The sequence below is a fragment of the Vidua macroura genome, chromosome 10 (assembly GCF_024509145.1).
Source record: "Vidua macroura isolate BioBank_ID:100142 chromosome 10, ASM2450914v1, whole genome shotgun sequence".
In the NCBI taxonomy this organism is placed as follows: domain Eukaryota; kingdom Metazoa; phylum Chordata; class Aves; order Passeriformes; family Viduidae; genus Vidua; species Vidua macroura.
In genome coordinates, this window is record NC_071580.1 from 510,487 (window position 1) to 533,098 (window position 22,612).

Below are 22,612 nucleotides of genomic sequence, written 5' to 3' on the forward strand. Positions count from 1 at the left end.
ATTTTGTTCTGCTCTGGGTTAAACTTCATTGAAACAGAAGTGAAAGAACAGGACATTTTTCTGAAAGAAAATGGAATGCTTCTTTGTCCTTTCAGCCTCCCGTTTCTAGCAAAAAGCCATCAGAGCTAACCAGCAGGCATCAGAAAGCTCTCCCAGCCAGTGAGGTGCCGGCACTCCCTCGGGCATGTGGCACACCTGGATGCTCCCCAGGCTGGGCAGCTCTGAGGAGGGATGCTCACTAAACCCATTCTGTTTCCAAAGTGCTGCCTGCTCCATTGCAAGGGTGATTAGAGCACAAGAAAAGCAAAGTTAATTATATCCCCTCCAGGCCGTGTAATAGAACAAAAAGCCTCATGAAGGAAGCAGCTGGAGTTAGATCTTGAGACCAGGTAACAAAATCTGTCTCCCAAAGTCAAGTGAGGAATTATTTGTCACTACTTCGTCTCACAAAACATAACCATCTGCTTAGGCGTCTGTGTTAAAAGACGTTTAACAGTACGTGACACCGGAGATAAACTCTTTGTCTCTTTCCTTGTCTCTTTTCAGCTTGTTTGCCTTTCCTAAACCGTGGTTAGCACCACAGTGGTTCGATGAGCCCTTTGCACATGACCCTGTGCGCGTCTCCTGGCAGGGGACACCGATACACCTCTGGCTAATCTAGACCACTGCGTCTCCTTTTGTGCGCTCTGCTGTCGGTGTCACCCGCACGGCAGGACCGACACCTGCCCCGTGCCGGGGGCAGAGCCGACCTGCTGCCTCGGCGGTGGGCCTGCGTCTCTGCGGGGCCAGGCAGCGGTGCGGCCGCTGATGGTGGGTGCCGGGGGAGCCGTGCCAGCCCCCGCTGCGGCCGGCAGAACCAACCGCCCCGCAACGGCTGCTCTAGCTCAGATGAAGGAAGAGCGGGAACCGGGAGGAAAGCAGGGTCCTGCTGCCTGCTTTGGGAAGCAGATCGTTAGAGGATCGTGTCCTCAGGAAGGGCTTTGGGGGGGGGGGTCTGGAGCAATCGCGCTGGGCGTCCCGCGGACGCGGCCGGGCCGCGGGCAGCGCCGCCCGCCCCCGGGCCGCCCCTGCCGTGCCTCCCCCGGCCGGAGGCGGCGGGGCCGGGCACGTGTGCGGGCCCGGCTCGGTGACTCATGAGGCGCCGGCCGCTCCGCCGCGGGGAGGATGAGGGAGGGCGGCCCCGGGGGAGGGCAGCCCGCCGCGCCGCCGCCCCGCTCCGCGCCTTCCCCTCGCTCCCGCGGTGCCCGGAGCGCGGAGGCCGCACCGGGATTAGGTGAGCGCGGCCGGGCCGGGGCCGGGCCGGGCTCCCCGCGGGCCCGGGGCTGCCGGCGGGGCCGGGGCCGGGTGGCGCTTCCGGGCGGGGCGGGGGCGGCGGCGGAAGCGGGCCCGGGGCTGGCGCGGGGAGCCCGGGCCGCCGCTGCCTCCGCCGGCGGCGCCGTCAGCATGAGCCGCTGAGCCGGGCGGGCCGCGCCGGCAGGGCCCCGCCGGCAGGCCCGGGGTGAGTGCGGCGGCGAGGCCCGGGCCCGGCGGCGGGGGGAGGCGGGCGGCGGCCCTGCCGGGGCGGCTCCCGGGGAAGCGGGGGGTGGGGGGGCTCGCCGGGCTCCGCGGGGAAGGCGGGGAGCGGCGCTGCGCTCGGCGGGCCGGGCACAGCGAGCGTCCTCCGCCAGGGGCCGGGGCGCGGCCCCGCCGCCCGCGCGTTCCCCTCGGCAGCGCCCGGCGCGGGGCTCCCCTCGCCGGGCCCGGAGCCGCCCGGCCGCGGGGCCCGGAGCCGCCCGGCCGCGGGGCGAGCCGCGGTTCCGCCGCGCTCGGCAGCGCCGGGCCGGGGCTCGGCCGTGGCTCGGGGCAGCCGGGCCCGCTCCGCGCCGCCCGGGGCGGGCGCTGGGTGCCCGCGGGGCCGGTGCCGCCGGGCGGTGTCGGAGGCGGGCGGGACCCCGGGCGCAGCGCTCGGCGGCTCTCACCGCACGGCCTGGCCCCGGCAGCTGCCGCGGTAGCGCGACGGAAAGAGAGCTTTTTGTTTCCTTTTTGGAGAAAGTTCTTGAATTCAGAACTTCGGTTTTGCAGGTGCAAACAAGTCAGTTTGTAAAGACGTTGGTATAGTGGAAGAGAAAAATGCAGGGATGTTTGTGTAAAATGGTTGTCTTGGAAAAATATGTGATTGCTTGTTTTAGAGAAAAGAAATAGTTTCTTTCGGTGATTTTTTTTTTTTTTTTTTTTTGAGGTGGGGAATATATGCCCCAGAGAAAGGGAGAAGCAGGACACGGGTGACAGAGATAATGAAGTGCAGGAGAGCAGGGAAGGGATGTAATGGGAGAGATGGAACTAATGGATAGTAATAGTGAATAACTTAACTGGATATATCTTTTTTTGGCACTACGGAGAAGGGGTTCTAATGAAACGACAACATATCCCAAAGTGACAAGGAAATTATTTGCCTAATGAGTAATTAACCGATGGCACTTGTTGCTGCAGGGGAAGTTTGGGGTGAGAGCTGAGGAGAGGTTGCAGGCTTCCCTCGGGCTGGCTGCATGTGACACTGACACTGGGCAGGCCCACTGGCACAGAACACTATTATGATAATGTAAAGTAGATAAAAGAGGAAGAAATGAAAGGCTTGGTAACCCCATGCTCGCTGCAATGGTGACAGGACTGCTGCATGCGGAAGGCTGGGATGTGCCACTGCAGGAAGCAGAGGTGCTGGGAGTCTCTCTGCTCTGGGCTGAAAGCAGGCATGGGCAATGGCCCGTTCAGGTGTATCCCACAGCTGCCTCCAGCCTGGTTCCCCTGCCTAGGAGAATCTGCAGTGCGCTCCTGCAGGCTCTCCTCTGAGGGGTCTGTGGAGGGCAGGTGAATGCCCCATGGCGTGGCCTTGGTGCGATGCCCCAGCCCTGTCCTGCTGCATCCCCACGTCAGGTGCTGCTCTGACTTCCCTGTCCTCGGAGCCGCCTGTGCTGGAAGCCTGGAGTGTAAGGGTGACGTCCAGGAGATGGTGATGGGTGCCAGCAAACAGCTGGAGCACGCCCTGCCCGTTGGGAGCGTGCTGCCCTGCAGGGCCGGGCTCCGGCTGCCCAGAGCAGACAGGCTGTAAATCCACATGGTTTCACTCTCACTGTCCAGGGGGGGTTTCTGTGGCCACAGGAAGGTTCTTACACGTGTGGTGTAGATGAAGATCTAATGGCCAGCTCAGATTAAATCATAGGCTTCCCTCTCCGTTTTTATTTCCTTTGAGTACTTGTTTTATTCTGCTGCTTCAGCAGCTGTGGGGAGGTGGTAGTGACACAGGGATGCTTGTAATTTGGGGGATGAGCCTCAGCACCTCTTGATTCCTAAACAGTGGATGATTCCTGCTCAGGAACTGGTGGATAATCTGCAGACATCATTTTCTGACACTGAGGAAGTCATGCGTGTTGGGTTGTAAAAGGCCTTGTGGTAACTCCGTTACTTTCAAAGGCTTAATGGGTGTTTTCCTTAGGCATATTTTCGATGGGAATGCTGTAAACAGGCCAGCTAAGGCCAGCTCCTTAAGGTAAAACTGCAGGGAAAGTTCTGTTCCCATTCCTTATGATTTATGTTCATGCCAAGGATGATTTTTGCAACTATGAGTTTATCAGCAAATTCCTGCTACTACTCCTGCCCGGAGGGAAGGGAAAGGGAGGATCTGGCAGAGTTCAATTGCTTCCCTGGGAATTCCTGCACTTCAGTGTGTCCTGCTGTGCCCAGCCCTGCACAGGGGGCTCTCCTTTCCCTTGCATGACTTGTGGTCTCCCCTGTTGGTGTGCCTTAAGGATTAGAGCAGTTGCCTATGGTTATTATTTTTAAATTTAATTTTATGAACAATTATATACTGTAAACTTAGTTTCCCAAGTTATGCAGCAAAGTAAACAACGTTTCTTTCCTCCTACCCCATAGTTATTTACCAAAAGAATAAACATGTAAATATGTTTGAGTGTTGTCCTTGGTGACATTTGGAGCCTGCTCTGCTGTGAATATGTGCAATTGCAATTCCATTAGTGTCAAAGAGAGTTCCCAGCAGTTAACAAGGAAAGAGAAGGGACTATTAAAACCGTGTTGTAGTTGTGATGAAACTTCAGTGCATCCTAAGATGAGAAAACACAGTTAATGTACGGAGGTGCAAGGTGAAGGCTTTGTGTGGTTCCTGTGAGGATGCTGGGGCCCACTCTCCCTTCAGCAGTCTGTGCAGGGGGAATGTCCTTGTCAGTACTTTGCTCAGAGTAAAAAGCCAGAGACAAATGTTGGCTTGCCCTGATCTGTGCACTCAAAACCAGCACCAGGTCCTGCTGTTCTGAAGATGCTCTGAAGTCTCTTCAGTAGTTTCAGAGGCAGCAGCAGGAGAGCGACAGCAGCACCCTGAGCTGGGGCAGGCTGACAGATACGAGGTTTCCTGTGCCCATTGGGCAGTTTGATGTGTGCTGACCTCAGGGTGAAATCCCACTATCTATCAGAAGAATTGCTTTTCCTAAGGGGTCAATTAAATTTTTTTTTAAATGTCCACTTTCTGTCAACATCTACCCTGTGAAATAATCCATGTTTCAGATTATGTGCATGTAATTGTTTAGAAGAATATTTTTATCCAAAATATCTTTATTTTAAGTAGCTGGGAAGAAAAAAATGTTTGCAATAGGTATAATCTATCCTCAGTAAAATCTGACTCGAGTTCTCACAATTCAACTTGATTAAGCTTGAAATTTTGGAGGTAAAATTGCTGTTGGTACAAATTAGTAAGAGCAACAGCAGTGTGTAAAGTGACAGCACTTCTGTCACAAGGGTGCAAAATCCTGCAGTTTGAGTTCATTTTGGTTTGACTGTACAGGTTGTACAGGGAAACTGAGGCAGCCAGGAGGGAAATGCAGCTGGGCCTGAGTTTTGTGTGGCCAGATTATAATTCCCATAAGGCAAGTGCATGACCAGCATTAGCCCAGCCTGGGGAATGGGCCAGCTCAGCTTGGGTTTGTCTGTCCTTCCACAGCCTCCCTGCCCCCTGGAGCTGCCCTGATCTGAGCACTGGGGTAAAATGTGTGACTCCTGTGTGCTCCTGAGACCTTTGCTTTGGGCAAATAGGCCAAATACTGGTTTTCTCAGAAAAATATTTTGGTACATAAATATGCAAGGTGTATATGCATAGCTGAATGGAGTGAATTTCCACAGGAAAAAAAAAAAAAAAAAGGCAGTAAGTACTAGATAGGTTGAAATACGTGCAGTCGTTTGGTGTTTGGAGCAGAGCTCCTGCACAGCCCGCCTGGTTAGCCTGCCTGGGCTGGGTTCCTTTTATCAGCCCTTCTTGGGAATGTACAGGTGGCAGTTCCAGCGCCTGCGGAGTGTCCAGGTTTTCCTGTGGGAAGTGTACCTCGCTGTCTGCCCTGGGGCAGGCTGCTCTTGTAAAAGGAATTTCTTTTCCCTTATGTAACTTGTTGGTGCTACATCCAGAGTCGGCTCCTGCAAAAGTGCGTCAGTCTTGCTTGCAGTGGCAGTGAAAAAACTTAGCAGAGCGTGCACTGAATTCCCCCCTTATCTCTCTATAGCACATTTTATGTATCTTGTAGTGAGATGTTTTGTTTCTGCAGTTTCAGACTTCGTGTTTCAGAAGATTAATAGACTTAGCAGCCCTGTTTGCTCAGCTTAGCAGCGATAACAATGTAATAAGTCATGAGACGGTCGCAGATCATCTGGCAAGGCAAAATATGCCTTGGACTTGAACTTGGAGCAGGTATTATTTGCAGAGAAAAGTGAAATGTTGAAAGCATTATAAATAGCGTGTCCTGACTTGGGTGGCTGTGGGTTCAGGTCTGCCTGCAGAGCCTGCACAGGAGGCGGCTGATGGCATCTGCATTCCCCCTCCGGACGGCCCGGGAGGGTGAGGGCAGCGTTTGTACCGTGCATGGCTGGCATTTACTGCAGCACGTACCGAGCCCTGGCGGGGCTTGGAGGCTGGAGGAGCAGGGCTGGGCCCCGGGCTCCCAAATCCTCCCGCAGCAGCTCCCCGCATTCCTGCTGCCTTGCTGTCTCCCGTGCCAGCGAGTCCAACTGCGAGCAGTGAGTAAGGACTTGGGAACCCAGAGCATTTTTGGGCTCTGGGCCCAATCCTGCTTCCAGAGAAGTTAATTGGAATGTTTTCCTTCTAAAAAAGGGAGAGCAGTCAGAGCTGCCCAGCTCGGTGCTGCAGGCCCTGGGCGCTGCCGCGTGTGCGGTGTGTGAGCCGGGCTGCCCCGGCGGTCCGGTAGGGATGGGCTGCGGGCAGCCAGAGCCCCGGCGGTCCGGCACGGATGGGCTGCGGGCAGCCGGAGCCCCGGCGGTCCGGCACGGATGGGCTGCGGGCTGCGGGCAGCCGGATCCCCGGCGGTCCGGCACGGATGGGCTGTGGGCAGCCGGAGCCCCGGCGGTCCGGCACGGATGGGCTGCGGGCTGCGGGCAGCCGGATCCCCGGCGGTCCGGCACGGATGGGCTGTGGGCAGCCGGAGCCCCGGCGGTCCGGCACGGATGGGCTGCGGGCAGCCGGAGCCCCGGCGGTCCGACAGGGATGGGCTGCGGGCAGCCGGAGCCCCGGCGGTCCGGCACGGATGGGCTGCGGGCTGCGGGCAGCCGGAGCCCCGGGGGTCCGGCAGGGATGGGCTGCGGGCTGCGGGCAGCCGGGGCCCCGGCGGTCCGGTAGGGATGGGCTGCGGGCAGCCGGAGCCCCGGCGGAGAGGAGCCCTCCAGCTCCCGAGGCCGCTGGAGCCGTGGCGCTGCAGTGGCGTTATCTGCACTGCAGTGACAGTACCCGGCGCTCGAGGAGATAAGCTTTTGCTTTAAGTGTGAGTACACTGCTGTGGGAGCACGTGGATGTGCCGTGTCAGGTGGCTCTGGCCGTACCCGAGGTGTGGAGCCCTGGAACCCCGCGCTCCCCGGGCAGCGGAGCACGCTGCTCCAGGCACGTGTGTCAGGCTTTCCGAGCAGGCTGCCAAAGCTGCAGGCACAGCAGCAGGCCTGGACTGGCCATATAAAGGGTGCTGCGCAGGGCCACCCGCCCTTCCTCTTCCTCGCCGCTCCCCAGGGCCGCGCTCGCCGGTGTTTCAGCGCTGCCTGTGCCGCCGGCTCCCGGGGAAGGAAGGTGCCGTCAGCTGCGCTCGCTGATAAACACGGCAGGGCTTTCTGGGGAGGAATGAACGCTCCCTTTTTTCTTCCGTGACTCTCCAAAGCCTGGAATAAAATCCGAACAATTCCGAACAAAAATCTTGATTCCAGTGTGTGGAAGAGTTTATTAGTGCCTGGGCAGCATTCTTGACTTTGTATGGCCACCTCTGGTTTTCAGTGAAGTCTGGTACTCTTTACCTGTAATTTTATATGGGAATCCTTCCATGCTCCAAACGTAGGCACAGCTTCAGTGGACTTTGAGCCTTCTTTCAAGCACTGAAAAATCAAAGGTAGTGAGTTCATGATCCTGATAATGTAATTATGTATTTTTCAGCTTTTTGATGTGTAGCACTTAAAAATGTTGTTTTGGGAGTGTGGGCGCTTGCTGTGGTGCTAGAGCTTTGCAGGCTGCTGGGAAGGAAGTCCCTGGGCAAATATCTTGTTTGCTGCTTATCAAGGTTTTTTTGAGCTTCTGTATTTATGTGCAAATATATTCAATAAATAAATCTTTAATGATGTGATTTTTATTGTGAAAAGTAGACACAGCTCTGTTCAATTCTTCTAATTAAATACAGCTAATGGTGGAACAGAAATACAAGCATTTGAACTTCTTTGACTAATTTTTCTGTGTTACTGACAAAGTTATTGCTTTGGATTTGGTTTGTTTTCTACAACTTCTGAGCATTCTACAGCTTCTGCCTTTAATCACCATTTTTATAAAAGCTAGGTTTTCGTATGTTATTTCAGAAGCTGTTTTCCAAATATCCCTGTTTCTGTTTTCCAATATCCCCATTTCTGTTTTTTTTTTTGTGTAAGAGTAGAAATCTAAACTTTCATTCTTGGTGTTTTAAAATGGCTTTTAGAGGTAGGAAGGAAAATACAAGGGAAACAGTGATCTTTTGAGGTCTTTCCAGAATTCCTTCATTGCGTTTAACGTGGGTAGCTTGCTATGTTAATGGGAAAGGGGACACACGGAGGAGAGCCCAGGCAGAGCATAGAGTATTCCTGTGAGAAGTCCTGGGGGACAGTGTCAGTGGCACCACTGCTGTGCCGAGCAGGAGCCAGCCCAGCTCAGGAGCCCCTTTGTGACTTGTCCCTGTGTGGTGGGAGCTCTGCTGGCTGAGGGTGAGTGCAGAGAGGCTGTTCTGAACAGGGGCTCCTACAGCCTTGTTTCTCACGGTTGTTGTTAGCTGTGTACATGTCATAATTCAAAATGAACAAGCGTAACAATATACTAAAGCAAATACTGACTAAAAATTTGTCTCCAAGATATTTTCCACTTATTTCCTAAAATAAAAGTCATGCAGTTTTTATTACTTCTTTTTAATACCAGTGACTAATTTGGAGCTGTTGCTTGATATCTGAAGATGCATGTATCTGTTTAGTTTGCGTGAGATTGGTCAGGATCCAAAATTGATCACATCAGTTAGTGTTTCTGTGCTGCTCAGCACAGTATATGTAAGGATCTCTATTAATTCAAGTAAAGTGTCTCCTAAACTGGTTTAGTTTTGCTGTGTATGGAAAAATCATTTTATATTTAGGGTATAACAGTCATCTCTGTTACCTCAGGTGGTGGCAGGGCAGAGAGAACTAAAAATCCCATTCTCTGTGGTTTAGATTCTTACGTAACTAATTAAATTATATAGATTAATTGTATTTTCTGAGATGTTGTACAAGTTTCTCTTATCCTGGAAGGATGTGATTATAAACATAAATTAAATGTAAGGCCAGAATGAATCAAAGCACTGCAAGTGCTCTATTTTGGGTCTGAGATTCCCTGAGGAACAGACAGCTGTGAATGCAAATGCAGTCGGCTGTGTCTCCTGTCTCACAGCAGATGCTGGAGTGTTTTCCAGGACCGTCCTTGCCGTGATTCATGTTGGTGACCGAGTCGGGCGGTGTCGTCATCGCACTGAGCTGGCAGTGCCTCCCTGCTCCAGGTGTCCCCAGCATGGCAGTGCTGCCACTCGGTGATGCTGCCAGGGTTTCAGAGGTGTGGGACTCCTGCTCCTTCCTGGGGGGGGGCTGTGCCTGGCACTGCATGGCCATGCTGCAGAGCCAGGGCGCTGGTTTGCTGCTTCTGCAGCACTCCTTCGGTCCAAACGGAGCTACTCTGCTGTCCCTCATTCCCAGGTAATTTTCTGGTCCCTGGGGAGAAGCGTGTGATTGTCCCTGCATTGCCATAGCTCGCCATGGCTGAGCTGGAGTGACCAGTTCTAAGAGCTGCTGCAAGCAGAACTCGGCGTAACGCGTTCCTCGTGAGCTGCGCTCACGTCCCTTTTCGCTTGCTCTCAAGTCAGATGCGAGATGAGGCAATCCATGATTGCCCTAATCCGATGGGCCTGGCTGGGACTGTGCCTGTTCTGCAGCAGGCAGAGAGCAGCAAGGTGTCCCCCATGGAATCGTGCCCCACTGTGCTCCAGGTGTCCTCAGGGCCAGGAGAGCTGCTGGCATTGTCACCGGGAGCAGGACCACACGCCAGTGTGGAGCAGGTGACATGAAGGGCCTGTTCTATTCCTGGTAATTAGGTTCAGATTTAATCTTGCTAGTTAATTTGATGTGTGCAGGCATGTGGTGGCTGCATCCAGACACCTGACTTGAAATTATTGTCCTAACAAAGTGGTTGTCATGTGAACGGGCAAGAACTTTGAAATCTGGAGTTTTTGATGTGGGAGGGGTGGCCCAGCCAGGGATGAGTTAGTGAGGCCAAGGCGGGGAGCTTATTGTCTGGGGGAAGTGGTACTATTAATAAATTAATAATGCTTAGTGACCATGTGTATGTCCTGACCCATCAGGTGCTGTCTGCAGTGGTCCCTCAGGACTCCTTTTCCCCACTGCTTCATCCAGCTGTCTCTGGGGAAGGAAAAGCCACCCTTTGCACCAGGGCCACGTGGCAGCTGCATTAGGAAGGGGAGTGGAAACCAGTTTGTAAGTGGAAGCCTGAGCAGTACTGAGGTGCTGCTCTGTTTTCCCTTGCAGTACTGGAGGTGTTCAGGCATCAGAGCCGTGGGAAGCCGGGGTTGGTGTCTGCTGCACCTCTCACCAGTGAGAGCTCCTCTGGGTCACTTCTCCTGAAACCATCAGCATCAGCTGAATTTGGTGTCAGAGGGAAGCGGTTCCTTCCCTTGCTGAGTCATGGACGTGGCTTTTTTTTCTGTAGGGATTCTTCTTACGGGTGATGCTAATCATCGTGTTGTATATAAATCCATACGCACGTGTGCAGCTGTGGGACAGTTTTTTGCCTCTTTGCTGCTGCTGCAGGTGCCTGCCAGCTCCGAATCTGGGCTCTGGGACTCATCCTGGGGTTTGCCATGCGGCTGTTCTTGAGGACAGCACCCAGCAGCCACCGAGACAGGCGTGACAGTGAGCGGGAGTCCCTGCAGGCTGCAGAGCAGGAAGGTTTTACAGGTGCAGTGTCTCTTCATGCACCCCGTGCTGCCCCGGGGAGACGCCAGGGTTGGGGGCCTCCTCCTGGGCTGACCCCGCTGCCGTGGTCATCCTGCTGCTCTCCTGCCTTGCTTGGCTTGTTTACACTTGCAGTTAATCAAACAAAACGTGCAAGAGTCGGATTAATAAATAGCTTGTAGCTTTTGGAAGGGTGCATAGTTGATTTATTATGCCCTCTCAAAAGCCTTTGTGTAGAAACAACATGTTTAAAATTACTATTAGAACAAGAAAATAAAACTGATTTTAATAAAGCAGGTTTTGTTTTTTTCAATTCAGTTTGTTATTTCATGGAATTTTAACTTAAATCACTAGATTACTTTTATTTTTAAAGATAAACAACTTCTTTTTAGGCTTGCTTGGGCAATGTCACTTCTATGATGGTTGGAATTCCCCTGTGCCAGGATAATACAGAACTTCCCATTTCTAAAACACATTGTGTACATGTTATGGCAAAGGAATTACAGTGTGAATATGATTTTATTACCAGAAACAGTATTTGTGACTTCAGTGGTGGGTGGGGATGGATATGTAAATGCTTTGTAATACAGAAATTGATGAAAAGTGGATTAAAGGCAGAGTAGTCCTTGCCCATTTTGTGTCCCTGACTTAAAGTTGCAAGAACAGAATAACAGCTTGTGTGCCACGTCCTCGTCCAGAGACAGGACCTGGCCCGTGCCTGCTCTTGCTCATAAATACACATCCAGCTAATGCTGTCAAACTGTGAATCCCGTGTGTCCCTGAAGTCTCAAATTTTGTAACAGAGATTGATATATACCCCAGGTTATTAAAAAAAAAAAAATCAACAGGCATGTTTCTTGACTTTAATATTTCTAAAGTTACAGCAAGAGCAGTTAATCCGTAACTGTCTGCTCCTTAAAGGAAAGAGGGTTTATGGAATTTGCAGTGTAGCTTTCTGACTTGAAAATAGCATTACTGTAATCTAAAGTAAGAGAGGATTGAGCTGTGGGATTTGTACGTCAGTGCTGCTGGTGGGAATTGGTTTGCAGTTTGATTAGGGATGGAAATCCTGGGGCAATACCTGATTTCTGCACGTGGTTGGGGCACGTAGTGTACAACATGTTGCCTCTTTTTTCATTATTTATCAAGTTTTCATGAACCGAGTACACTTGGGTGTGTTAAATTCAGATGGAATGTCACAGTTAGGTGGTTCTGCTAAAACAGTTTCAGAAACTGTGAAATAGACTCAAGATTAAACTACATCTGATGGGGATGTGCTGGAGGAGCCACTGAAGTCAGTGGGAGGTTGCACCAGGAAAGTCTGTCAGAGCTAAAACAGTACAGAAAAAAACCTTTAAAACACTACTACTAGTAGTAGTAGTAGTACTAAAACTATGTATGTCATGCAAAATATCTGTGTCATAGAAGCAGTGTTGGCAGTTTTTTACTAATCTGGTGTGGCACTTAGTAGTTCAAAGCTAACATGTGCTTGCAGTTTTACCAGGTTGCTGGGCTGGGGAGCTGTGAAATCCAGCCCAGGCTACAGACCCTGCTCTAGAGCTGGCTGCTCTCTGCTCCTGCCTTTGCACTCCCATTTTTTCCTGAAATACACAAAGGTACAAAATTGTAAGAGGAATCATCTTGCTTTTCTGTGCTGTCCTATGGGAGCAGCCCAGAGTGTGAGACAATTGGGATCTTCAGCTGTAGTTTACTAAAGAATATTTTCCTTTATCCAGTCCTATACTGTTATGTGACAAGATGTTAATTAGCTCATTGTTTCAGCTTAATTTTGTGACAGTGCTATAATTATATCCCTCAACTGTGCCATGGAGTAATTGCTGTATCTCTTCCAAATTTAATATTGAGATATGTTATTGGTAAACTTTGAGTTTGGCAGAGGTGTTTTGAAAATACTGTAAGGAGTCAGTAATTTTGTGTTCCTTGATTTAAAAGACAGCCATTTGGCAATTTCAGGCTTTGAGACTGCCCTGTCAGTGTAAATAGAATATTGATTTTATTCCATTTCCTATCTCATTAGAGTCATTGTCATGAGGATGAATTCACGTTGTGTAATTATCTGTTCTTGCCGACTGTTCTCATGTCACTGAGACTGGTGTTTTCAGCTTCCACTTTCTCTAAGCATAAAAATAGCATTCTTCCCTGCCATCTTCTCCTTCAGTGTTGGGCTTCTTGCCTGCCCAGCTTTCTACATCTTCCTTTGAGAGACGTGTGTGAATTGAGATGAACAGGGATGTCCAGCAAAGCCAGGTACAGGAATGTGAAAACAATGCCTCTTTGGGAGCGATTCTCAGTGCAGGGAGTTGCCTTATTTTTGTGTCAAAGACTGTAATGAGGGGGGGAAATGCATTGTTAATCTGTCTGCACATTTCTTTATAGCAATAAGGGGCAGTAACAGGAGTCTCTTCTGTGTCAGATTCACTTTCTTGGACATTTCCAGATAACCTTTCCATTGATTTGTGAGGCTGTTTCTTAATGATTTTCATTGACCCAGCTCAGGAGACAACTAAGTCATCTCTGTTACCCTCCTAAGGAATGACTTCTCAGTGTTATTTCTCTCTTCTGTCTCTTCTGAGAATCACTTTTTAATTTGCTTTCAATCCTTATATCTTGATATTCAATGAAGGCAAGGTTCTGCCTTGGCCAAACCAATGTTGCAATATTCTCAAGACAAGTGGCAAATGCTTCCAAATTTCAAAAGGTGAACTTTAAAATCCACCTGTGGATCACAAGAGTCTTTAGTACTGACTGCTCTGCTAGGTGGGGTCTAGAAACCGTCAACCCCTAAATCAGTTTTAATTTCAATGAAAAAGAAGAAGTTCAATCCTTTTCCTGTCCTGTCCTTATGATTCTCCCTCTGGATTTGTTGCAGTCGTATCAGCTGGCTTTTGCAGACAGTGTATCTTCTAGCAGGTGACACTTACTGGGGACTCCTTAGTGACTGAGTGAGTATCACAAGAGAATTTCCAAGTGATGGGAAAATAGTTTATGCATATAAACAGATGATTCTGTGCTAACATCTTCCTTTTTTTAGTGGGAATATTGAAGATAAACCTCTGGAATGATTGTCAGGCTTTATTTCTGCTCAAAGGCTATTTTTAAAGCTGACATTTCTGGCTGTGTTCAGGTAGACAACAAACTATGACAAAACACTTTTTCTTCAAGTAACTGTTCATACAAAATATACATCTAGTATTTCTTTGTGTTCCGAAGATTTACCTTTGAGGCAACAGCTCCTTGGAGTAATGCTTTTCTTTTGTGGCTGGCAGCCTGAAGAAGGAATTCAGGCTCAGTTAGTGCAGTCACAAGTGTGTCACTGAGCTCAGCAGGAGCAGGATTTCTCTCCAAGTGGGTGATTGTCCAAATCCTAACAAAACTTATTACAAACTTGGGAGTAAAACACAGTTTGGGGAGTCTTACCAGGAATGTTTCTCCTGTCAGTACATGAGAGCACAAAAGCTAGTTTTCATCTGTTTTCATTTTGGGTGCTGCCTTCATGCTCTCTTTCATTTCTTGTTAGGGGTGACTACTCGTGTAATGAGAGTGAAATACCTTCTTTGGAAACGGTGGCCTTTAACTTGCATTGGCTTTAGCATATAAAATGCACCAATTTGCTGCTCTAACTCTTCTTGGTGCTTGGAAAAATCAATGCTTGGTATGGATTGGTTACCAAGCTGATGAACAGGAGAAAACCCTGCTTAGAGCTGTTCCACAGCTTTGTGGTAGAGCCCTTCCTGCTGGCATTGGCAGCACCCTGTCCTGAGGCTCTCACAGGGAGCAGATGCTCCGAACAAAATAACACAAGGCATTTTGTGCAGCGTGGGAGGGATGGCGGGAGGACGCAGATCCAGCTCTTGTCTGCGGAGGACAAGTTGCAGTGCACCTTGACTGAAGGCTGGGAGATGTGTTCAGGCTTCCAAAAGCGCTGCTATTCCCGCACGAGGCTCTGGAGGTCTGGTGGACCCAGCAGCGCATTCTCTGCTTTCAGATCTCTTGGTGCTAATCTGTCACGGCTGGGTAGCGTGGCACAAATGCAAGAACCAAGCTGGCTTGCCTGGACATTTGTTACAGAACAAGTTTTCAAGACCTAATAATTCAATATCGCAAGCACTGAGGAGCAGTGACTGCTGGTGTGGGATGATCCCGAACTTCAGAGTTTCAGGCAGTTGAAGCAAATGAGTATCTGTGTTTACCACAAAGACACTTAGTTGTTAACCTGTGCTTGCAAGTAATTATGTAGTTGTTTGTCTCTTGCTAGCAGGGATTAAAAACGTGGCATGATTTCAAGTGTCCTGGCAAAGAACGCACGGTGCCTGTTGTAATCTCGTTAGCTCTGTTAGGTGTGTTTTCCTTCCCCTGGAGTTGGTCGTTCTGATCACTGTGTCCCTAGAAAAAGACTGTAGCTTTTCCTCATCTGTTGGTTTGCACGCACGCTGAGAGCATTGCTTCCCAGGGTGTGATTCTGGGGGCTGTGTCAGTGACCTGCATGGGAGGGCGGTGGGAAATAGGAACGTGATGAAGCAGCATCTTTAGAAAGACGGGGATGGGAATAGTCTTCCCCTCAGCGCAGGCGGAGGATGCCGCTGGGGTTGCAGTGCTGGCAGAATCCCCGTCGCTGGTGTTGTCAGTGTGTCCCAGGCAGTGCCACGAGGGCCCCTCTGCTCCGTCCTCGGGGCACTGCGATCCTCAGGTGGGGACAGGAGCTGTGGTTCATTATAGCGATTTGTATTTGCAGGTGGCACCAGGCTTCTGTGGCGGAGCTGGCGTGAAGGGAAGCCCCTGCAGCCCGCCTCGGCCTCCGCGGGCAGGGCTCGCCCTCCTGCCCGCCGGGGTTGGCGGTGGCCGGAGGCGCTCCCGCAGCGCGGTGCCGAGGGCAGAGCGCCGCTCCCGGCGGGCAGGGCCGGCGTCCCCCGGGCTCTCGGCGCGGCCCCGGTGCCGCTGGCCGCGTCCGAGCGGGCGGTCAGGCGCCGCCGGGGCCGAGCCGCTCCGGGGTCAGCGGTGTCTCGGGGTCTGTCCTCAGGCCGGGCGGGCCGACGGGGCGGTGCCGGTGCCGTTCAGCCGCCGCGTTCCGCACGCCGGGGAGCCGCGGCGGGCGGTCCGGCGGCGCCGGGCCCGAGCCGCTGGGAGGGCCGGTGGCGGTGCCGCTGCGGTTCGCGGCCGGGCCCGCACGCCGGTACCGCCGGGCCCGCACGCGCGGCCCCCGGCGGGCGCGCTCGGGGCAGCGCGGCGCGGCCGGCGTCTGACAGGCGCGACCTTTCATAAGACGGCCCCCGCCATTGGCTCCCTGCCCGGAGTGTCGCTGCAACGCTCGCCGCGATTGGCCCGCGGCGGTGCCGCCGCCCGGCCCCGCGCGGGGACGCGGCCCCGCCGCCCGCAGCCGTGAGTGCCCTGCGCGGGGCGGCGGCTCGCGGGGCGCCCGCGCCGCCCGCTCGTAACGTGTCTCTTCTCTCCACAGGTTGGTACTAAGAAGTGCCTTTCCTGACGTCGCTGCTGCTTGGGACCGCTTCTAGAGCAGCCGCTGCTTTTGCCTTGCTTGCTGCCAGCTAGACTGCGACGACAGCGCTCCGCCGCTGCCAGCCCCGCGCCCGCCGGGAGGAGGGTCCGGCGCTGCTCCCCCGCCGCCGCTGCACTGTGCACTAAAGTGTGCCGCGAAGGTCAGAGCTCTGCTGCCCGAAAGCCAAGGAGAGGAGGAGAAAAACCCCAGCCCAAACCCGGTGTCGGTCGTTGCTCTAAACTGCTGCATCTGTCTATGCCAAACTAATCGATCCCGATTGCACCGCAGAGCCCGCTGCGAGCCCGCTGCCCGGAGGCACCTGCCAGCCGCCGTCCCCGGGAGCCGCTCGGGAATCGCTGCCGGAGCCCGCCACGTCCCCATGCTTGCGGCGGCCGCACTCAGGACGGGATGCTGAGCGCTCGGGGCTAGTCCCGGCCACGCTCCCGCAGGCGCACCTGGCTGGCGGCCCCGGCCTTCCCCGAGCCCCGCTAACGGCGCCGCGCTCTGAACTCTGGTGACACAGCTCTTCCTCGAGATTGCAGCCACCCGGTTTTACACGTACTTATTTTAAAATAGGGAGCGGGGAAAAAAAAAAAAAAAAAAAAAAAAAAAAAAAAAAGTGTTCTGGAGGTGGCGCTTCCATAATTTCCAGTTTATCAGTTCAGCTACTCGTGTGCCCATTTTTATTGGAAATTTTAACTACCTGTAAAATCTAAAGATGGCTGTTAGCGTCACACCGATCCGGGACACAAAATGGCTAACGCTGGAAGTGTGTAGGGAGTTCCAAAGGGGGACTTGCTCACGACCAGACACGGAATGTAAATTTGCACACCCATCGAAAAGCTGCCAAGTTGAAAACGGACGTGTAATCGCCTGCTTTGACTCATTGAAAGTGAGTAAATATTACATTATTTTCAAGGATAAATGGTTAATGAAAGAAGCAGTTGTAGCCAGAGAAATCCTGCAGCCGAACAGGAGCAAGTGCTGGCTGCCAGCAGTGGGGTGTTTTGCTGCTTTTATTTTATTGATGCTTGTTGATTTGTGTTGCTGCTTTCCTCAGGGGAAGGGGAAGGATATAGGGAACGAAGGGAAAATACATCTGGCAGGGCTCAAATCCTCCAGTATGGCTACAGGGGCTCATTCTTTGCCTCCAAATTATTCCCTGCCTGTAGCTGGAATAAAGGGCACTTCACGTAGAAACAGCAAAGTCACTGTGAGGATTCTTTGTTTTTAATAGCACAAACCACGTAAGCAATATGAGGATTTGTTTCCATCTCATAACTACCAGCGGGTTGCTGGTGTCTCTGGACAGCTGATGGTGAACCTTAGAAGAGTGTTTTCCTCCCTGGGTTATTCAGGTGTCTGTGAGAGCCCTGCTTGCCTTTCTGTGGTTGGCACTGGCGTGGTTATCCCGTCTTTTTCCCAAGTGCACTTGCTTAAGGGAAGGACAGCACTTAACAGAAGGCAAGGTGCCTCTGGACGTGCAAGCATGGCAGGAGCAGAGAGGGTTTTCAGGAGGCACATCCCAGCCAGGCACCGTAAATATAGGGCTGTTGTTTCACTGTAGCTGCCGTGTCAGTGATAGGTGTTAAATGTGCAGGTCCCAGCTCCTTCCCTTGGTTTTTCACGATTTAAGTAGCCTAACATGTAAAATACTCATACCGCAAACAGTACAGAATTAATCCAGCGGAGTAATGGAAAAAATCAAAACTTGGGAAGCAGAAATGTGTTTGTCTGTCAGTTTTCTCTCCAGTGTGATTTTCTCCTCCTGGGCCCCGAAAGCAGAGCTGGCTGCTGGCAGGCCCCTGCTCGGAGGGAGCTGGAGCAGCTCCTGCAGGCCGTGGCTCGGCCGGCCCGGCGCAGCGCGAGCGGGGCAGCGAGTGGCTTACAGCGGGTCTCTGTAAATCCTCAACGCCCTGAGCTTCACCGTGTGTCTTGTCTCCAGTCAGGGGACGGGGTAAAGCTCTACAGTGCTCTTCACCCCCAGCCATGGCTTCACTTGCAGATACTGAAAGGATTTGCTTCTCTGTTGTTCAATTTATTTTAAAATACAGCAATTACAATGCATGCAGGGTATTAATTTTAAAATGTGGAAATAAGATGTTTTTATGCATTAAGCATGTGCTGGAGGTAGGAGCAGAGCCAGGGCTGCCCGTGCCAGTGGGGAGTCCCAGCCCCGCGGTGTCATCACGAGGACGCGGTGCCACCGCGTGTCAGCGTGGCCGTCGGTGGCTGCGCAGTGTCACCGTGGGGATGGCGGTGCTGCCGGAGCACAGGCCTGGCCCCAGAGCCTCTAAGCTGTTTGTGAGCGAGGGGCTGTGACTGCCACCATGGGCTTGCTGGTGCAGCAGCACCCGCAGTGTCCCCGGGTTGGTTTCCCAGCAACGTGCGTCTGGCCACCGCAGCCTGACCCCACTGGCCTTGCGCTTCTCATCGCGAGGATCTGGCCGAAAGGCCGGAAACCAGCGGCTAGAGCGACCCGGACACGATGTCAGTGGTCGTGGAAGTGCCTTAAAATCTCAGTGCTGGACGGGGGTGCTGCTGGTGCAGGAGCCGGGCGGCAGCGTGAGCTGGTGTCTGTAAGAGGGGATGGACTGGCCTGGCCTGGTTTCCCCAGCCCCGGCAGCGTGACCGGCCCTTCTGCTGCCGTCAGCAGGGCTCTTTGCTTCCTTTTTTAATGCAGGAACTAAGGCTGACCTTTGCCAAGCGCTGCAAGGTCCGTGGGTGATAACCGTGGGTAACGTTACAGCGTTGCTGCGGATCCTCGGAGAGGAGCGTGCTGCTGCCCTGTGGAGTCAGCGCAGGGGCTGAGCTGGGAGCTGGGAAAGAATCTGCTGTTTAAAAATACACTGCTGACCAGAGCTGTTTACTTGTGCTCATGCTGAAAGGTTTGCCACTGGCTGAGCTGCTGTGTGCTGGAGCAGCTCCCGGGGATCTGGGGCAGGATCCCAGCCTGTGGCTGCCAGCGGCTCCCCAGCCCCTGGGCAGGGTGGTTAGTGAAGCAGCTGTACCACTACCAGAACACCTTGGGGAAACAGGAAATGGAATATCCCCCTTTGGGGAATTCCCAGTCCAATCGCCGTTGCTGAAGCCATTGCTCAGTTTTGGTTTTGTTTCAGCTCTGTGTCGGTTTTGGTGTGTGCTGAGCTCAACCAGCTCCAGTCATTGAGTTACCTTGCTGCAATATCCCAAACTTAAATGTTCTGCAAAAGCAATTTAGGGAGATGCTGCACCAGCTCTCTCTGGACCTTATAAGGTCAGTCAATACTTCAGTACAGATTAAAAAAGATTTTTGGTTAGGACATTCAAAAGTAATTTTTAATTTTTCAGTAACTCAATATGTAATGTCCTTGTTCTTTACTAAAATAGCAGCACGCTGAAAAATTGACCTTAATGTTAAAATATTTGATTTCTTATTAATGTATATAATATTAGTATTAATTCTACAGCTATTCTTGCATTATCTCTTGAGCATAAGACAGATACTTAGTCACTGAATTTTTCTCTCCAAACTCCTGCATCTTGGCAGTTTGAGTTGAAATGAGGTGACCTTTGAGGTCCCTTCCAGCCCAGCCCGCTGTGTGATGCTGTGACGTGCCACTCCAAGACCTGGTGTGCCTTAGGAGTGCCTGCTGTGTGCAGCTGACGTCAGGCAGGTGTGAGTGCTGCAGAGCTGCAGCCGCTGGGCAGGACTGCTCCGAGCTGGAGGTGGCCCGTGTGCTCGGCTATGTTTGGAGCACAGACAGGCGGAGCAGGTCCTCGGAGGGGACCCTGTGTGGTGGCAGTGCCCTTCGGCTCTGGCCCCGGCCCAGGTGTCCTCTGCGGGCACAGGGACAGAGCGACCGAGCGCGCAGCCGCCGCAGCCAAACTCCATGGCCCTGCCCTGCCGGGAGGAGGCAAAAATAGATGCCAGAAGTGAAACTTGCAGCTTGGGTGAAGCGCTTTTTTTTAAAATTAGTATTTCCCCCTCCTGTGAAATGAAGGCACAAACTCTGTGCAGGGCTAGGGCCAGGAAAGCAGCGCTGCCTCCCGAGGTTCCCTCCTGTGCTGTGTGGGAGCAGTGGCACTGGGCTCTGGACACCGTCTCTGGTTGCAAACACGTCCTGTGGGCGCACCTGGCGGCTCCTCCTTACCTGCGAGCAGAACGAGCAGCCTCTGGCCCGTGGTAACGGGGACCGTGGGGAGCAAAAGGCAGCCAGGCCCGTGGCTGTGACCTCTGAGGTGCTGCAGGAGGTCAGGGCTGGGACAGCCCCAGCGAGATGTTATCGTCCTGCTGCCTAATTAGCGCTAATGAAACCTGCCAGGCTGGCCTAGGGGAGCGCGTGAATCAAGATGAACGTGTGTGGGATAATCTGGCCCTTAGATATTAGGAGGATAATTTTAAACCAAGAATGATTATGTAGTGTATTCAAATTATGCGCTGGAGCGGCTGAGTCAGCTCCAGCTCTGGCTCTGCCTTGTTTAAATGCCGTAGGATTTTTTTCCTAAATTTGGATGCCTAAAAGCCTGTTAGACTGTCTACAGCAAAAATAATCTCGAGTTCCTAAATCAGGAGGCTGGTTTGCAACAGAAATTTGATTTCTACCATAATTTTGAAACATTTTTTCTTCTTTCTTTTTCTTGGAAAAATAAGCCAAAGTAGAACTCGTTTTTGAAATTACGTTAGCTTCGTCAGATGTTCCGATAGATGAGTCATCCACGTTTCCTGAAAGCTGAGATAAAGATGTCTGAACAATGGGGAGATGGATGTCAAATGCAAATCTTGTGGGAGCTGCAGATGCGCCGAGGCCACCGTCACTGCGGCCAGGCTGCCACGCGGCCACTGCCAGCCCTGTGCTGGGGAAAGTGTCACACAGCGGGAGGGGCAGCGGGCTCGGCTGTCCCAGTGCTGTCCCAGTGCTATCCCAGTGCTGTCCCAGTGCTGTCCCAGTGCTATCCCAGTGCTGTCCCAGTGCTGTCCCAGTACTATCCCAGTGCTGTCCCAGTGCTGTCCCAGTGCTGTCCCAGTGCTATCCCAGTGCTGTCCCAGTGCTGTCCCAGTACTATCCCAGTGCTGTCCCAGTGCTGTCCCAGTGCTGTCCCAGTACTATCCCAGTGCTGTCCCAGTGCTGTCCCAGTGCTGTCCCAGTGCTATCCCAGTGCTGTCCCAGTGCTGTCCCAGTGCCATCCCAGTGCTGTCCCAGTGCTGTCCCAGTGCTATCCCAGTGCTGTCTCAGTACTATCCCAGTGCTGTCCCGTTACTGTCCCAGTACTATCCCAGTGCTATCCCAGTACTATCCCAGTGCTATCCCAGTGCTATCCCAGTGCTGTCCCGTTACTGTCCCAGTACTATCCCAGTGCTATCCCAGTACTATCCCAGTGCTGTCTCAGTGCCATCCCAGTGCTGTCCCAGTGCTATCCCAGTACTATCCCAGTGCTGTCTCAGTGCCATCCCAGTGCTGTCCCAGTGCTATCCCAGTACTATCCCAGTGCTGTCCCAGTGCTGGCCCGGTGCTATCCCAGTGCTGTCCCAGTGCTGTCCCGTTACTGTCCCAGTACTATCCCAGTGCTATCCCAGTACTATCCCAGTGCTGTCCCAGTGCCATCCCAGTGCTATCCCAGTACTATCCGAGTGCTGTCCCAGTGCTGTCCCAGCACTGTCCCAGTGCTATCCCAGTACTATCCCAGTGCTGTCCCAGTCCTATCCCAGTGCTATCCCAGTACTATCCCAGTGCTGTCCCAGTGCTGTCCCAGTGCTATCCCAGTGCTATTCCAGTACTATCCCAGTGCTATCCCAGTACTATCCCAGTGCTGTCCCAGTGCTGTCCCAGTACTATCCCAGTACTATCCCAGTGTTGTCCCAGTACTATCCCAGTGCTGTCCCAGTGCTGTCCCAGTGCTATCCCAGTGCTGTCCCAGCGCTGCCCTGGCACTGCCCCGCTGTGCTCAGCCCCACACCAGCTCTCTGCGGGGTGGGGCTGCTGTGTTCCCAAACCTGCTGCTTCCAAGTGATCTGAACCTCACGTGGCTCCGGTGGCCGTGTTGGACACGAGTGCCAGCCCGTGGCTTTGGAGATAACGTGCACCATGCACTTCAAGCTGGCTTTTGGTCTCTGAAGCTATGCTCCTGCTCAGGCAGCTCCTTCGTGTTCAAGCTGGGTGTCCCAGTGAAGTGTAAAAGCCTTTTCTGCTCTTTCTGTAACAGCTGGAAAGTCTTAAACTTCCACATTTCTCTGCCTTTTTTTTTTTTTTTTTTTTTAATTCTAAGAAAAAGCTGGAAACAGAAGTGTAAATCACTTCAGTGATGATGTCTGATGTCTGAGGTTGAAGCTCTGGTGCCTAGTGTCTGAGAGCTACCAGCACTTGGTATGATAGTATTTTATCTTCTGATGTAAAAGTGTTTATTTTTTTTAAACAGAACACCTGAACTCTGTAAAAGTGACTGCCACTTTTTACCAAGAAGGCTTAAAAATATGTAAGTGTAGCATTATTATTATAATTATTATTATTGCTGAAATTCATGAGCATCTTACTTCTTGTATCTCAGAGATGTAATTGTTACTTGCTCAAGTCTCTCTACTAAAGTCTCTCT

General features: G+C 52.4%; 1 protein-coding gene across 15 annotated transcripts in view; it reads left to right on the forward strand.

Annotated features, from left to right (window-relative positions):
- Window positions 1–1,146: 1,146 nt before the first annotated feature.
- Window positions 1,147–22,612, forward strand: part of MBNL1 (muscleblind like splicing regulator 1) — a 62,382-nt gene continuing 40,916 nt past the window's right edge. For 5 of the 15 annotated variants that reach the window (XM_053986302.1, XM_053986304.1, XM_053986310.1 and 2 more), the window contains exon 1: window positions 15,943–16,934. In XM_053986302.1, the coding sequence (XP_053842277.1) occupies window positions 16,761–16,934 (174 nt within the window). In that variant the 5' untranslated portion in view covers window positions 15,943–16,760. Of the gene's footprint in view, window positions 1,274–15,941; window positions 16,935–22,612 lie in introns of those variants that run through there. The other 10 variants (XM_053986311.1, XM_053986312.1, XM_053986315.1 and 7 more) reach the window with 7 other exon arrangements.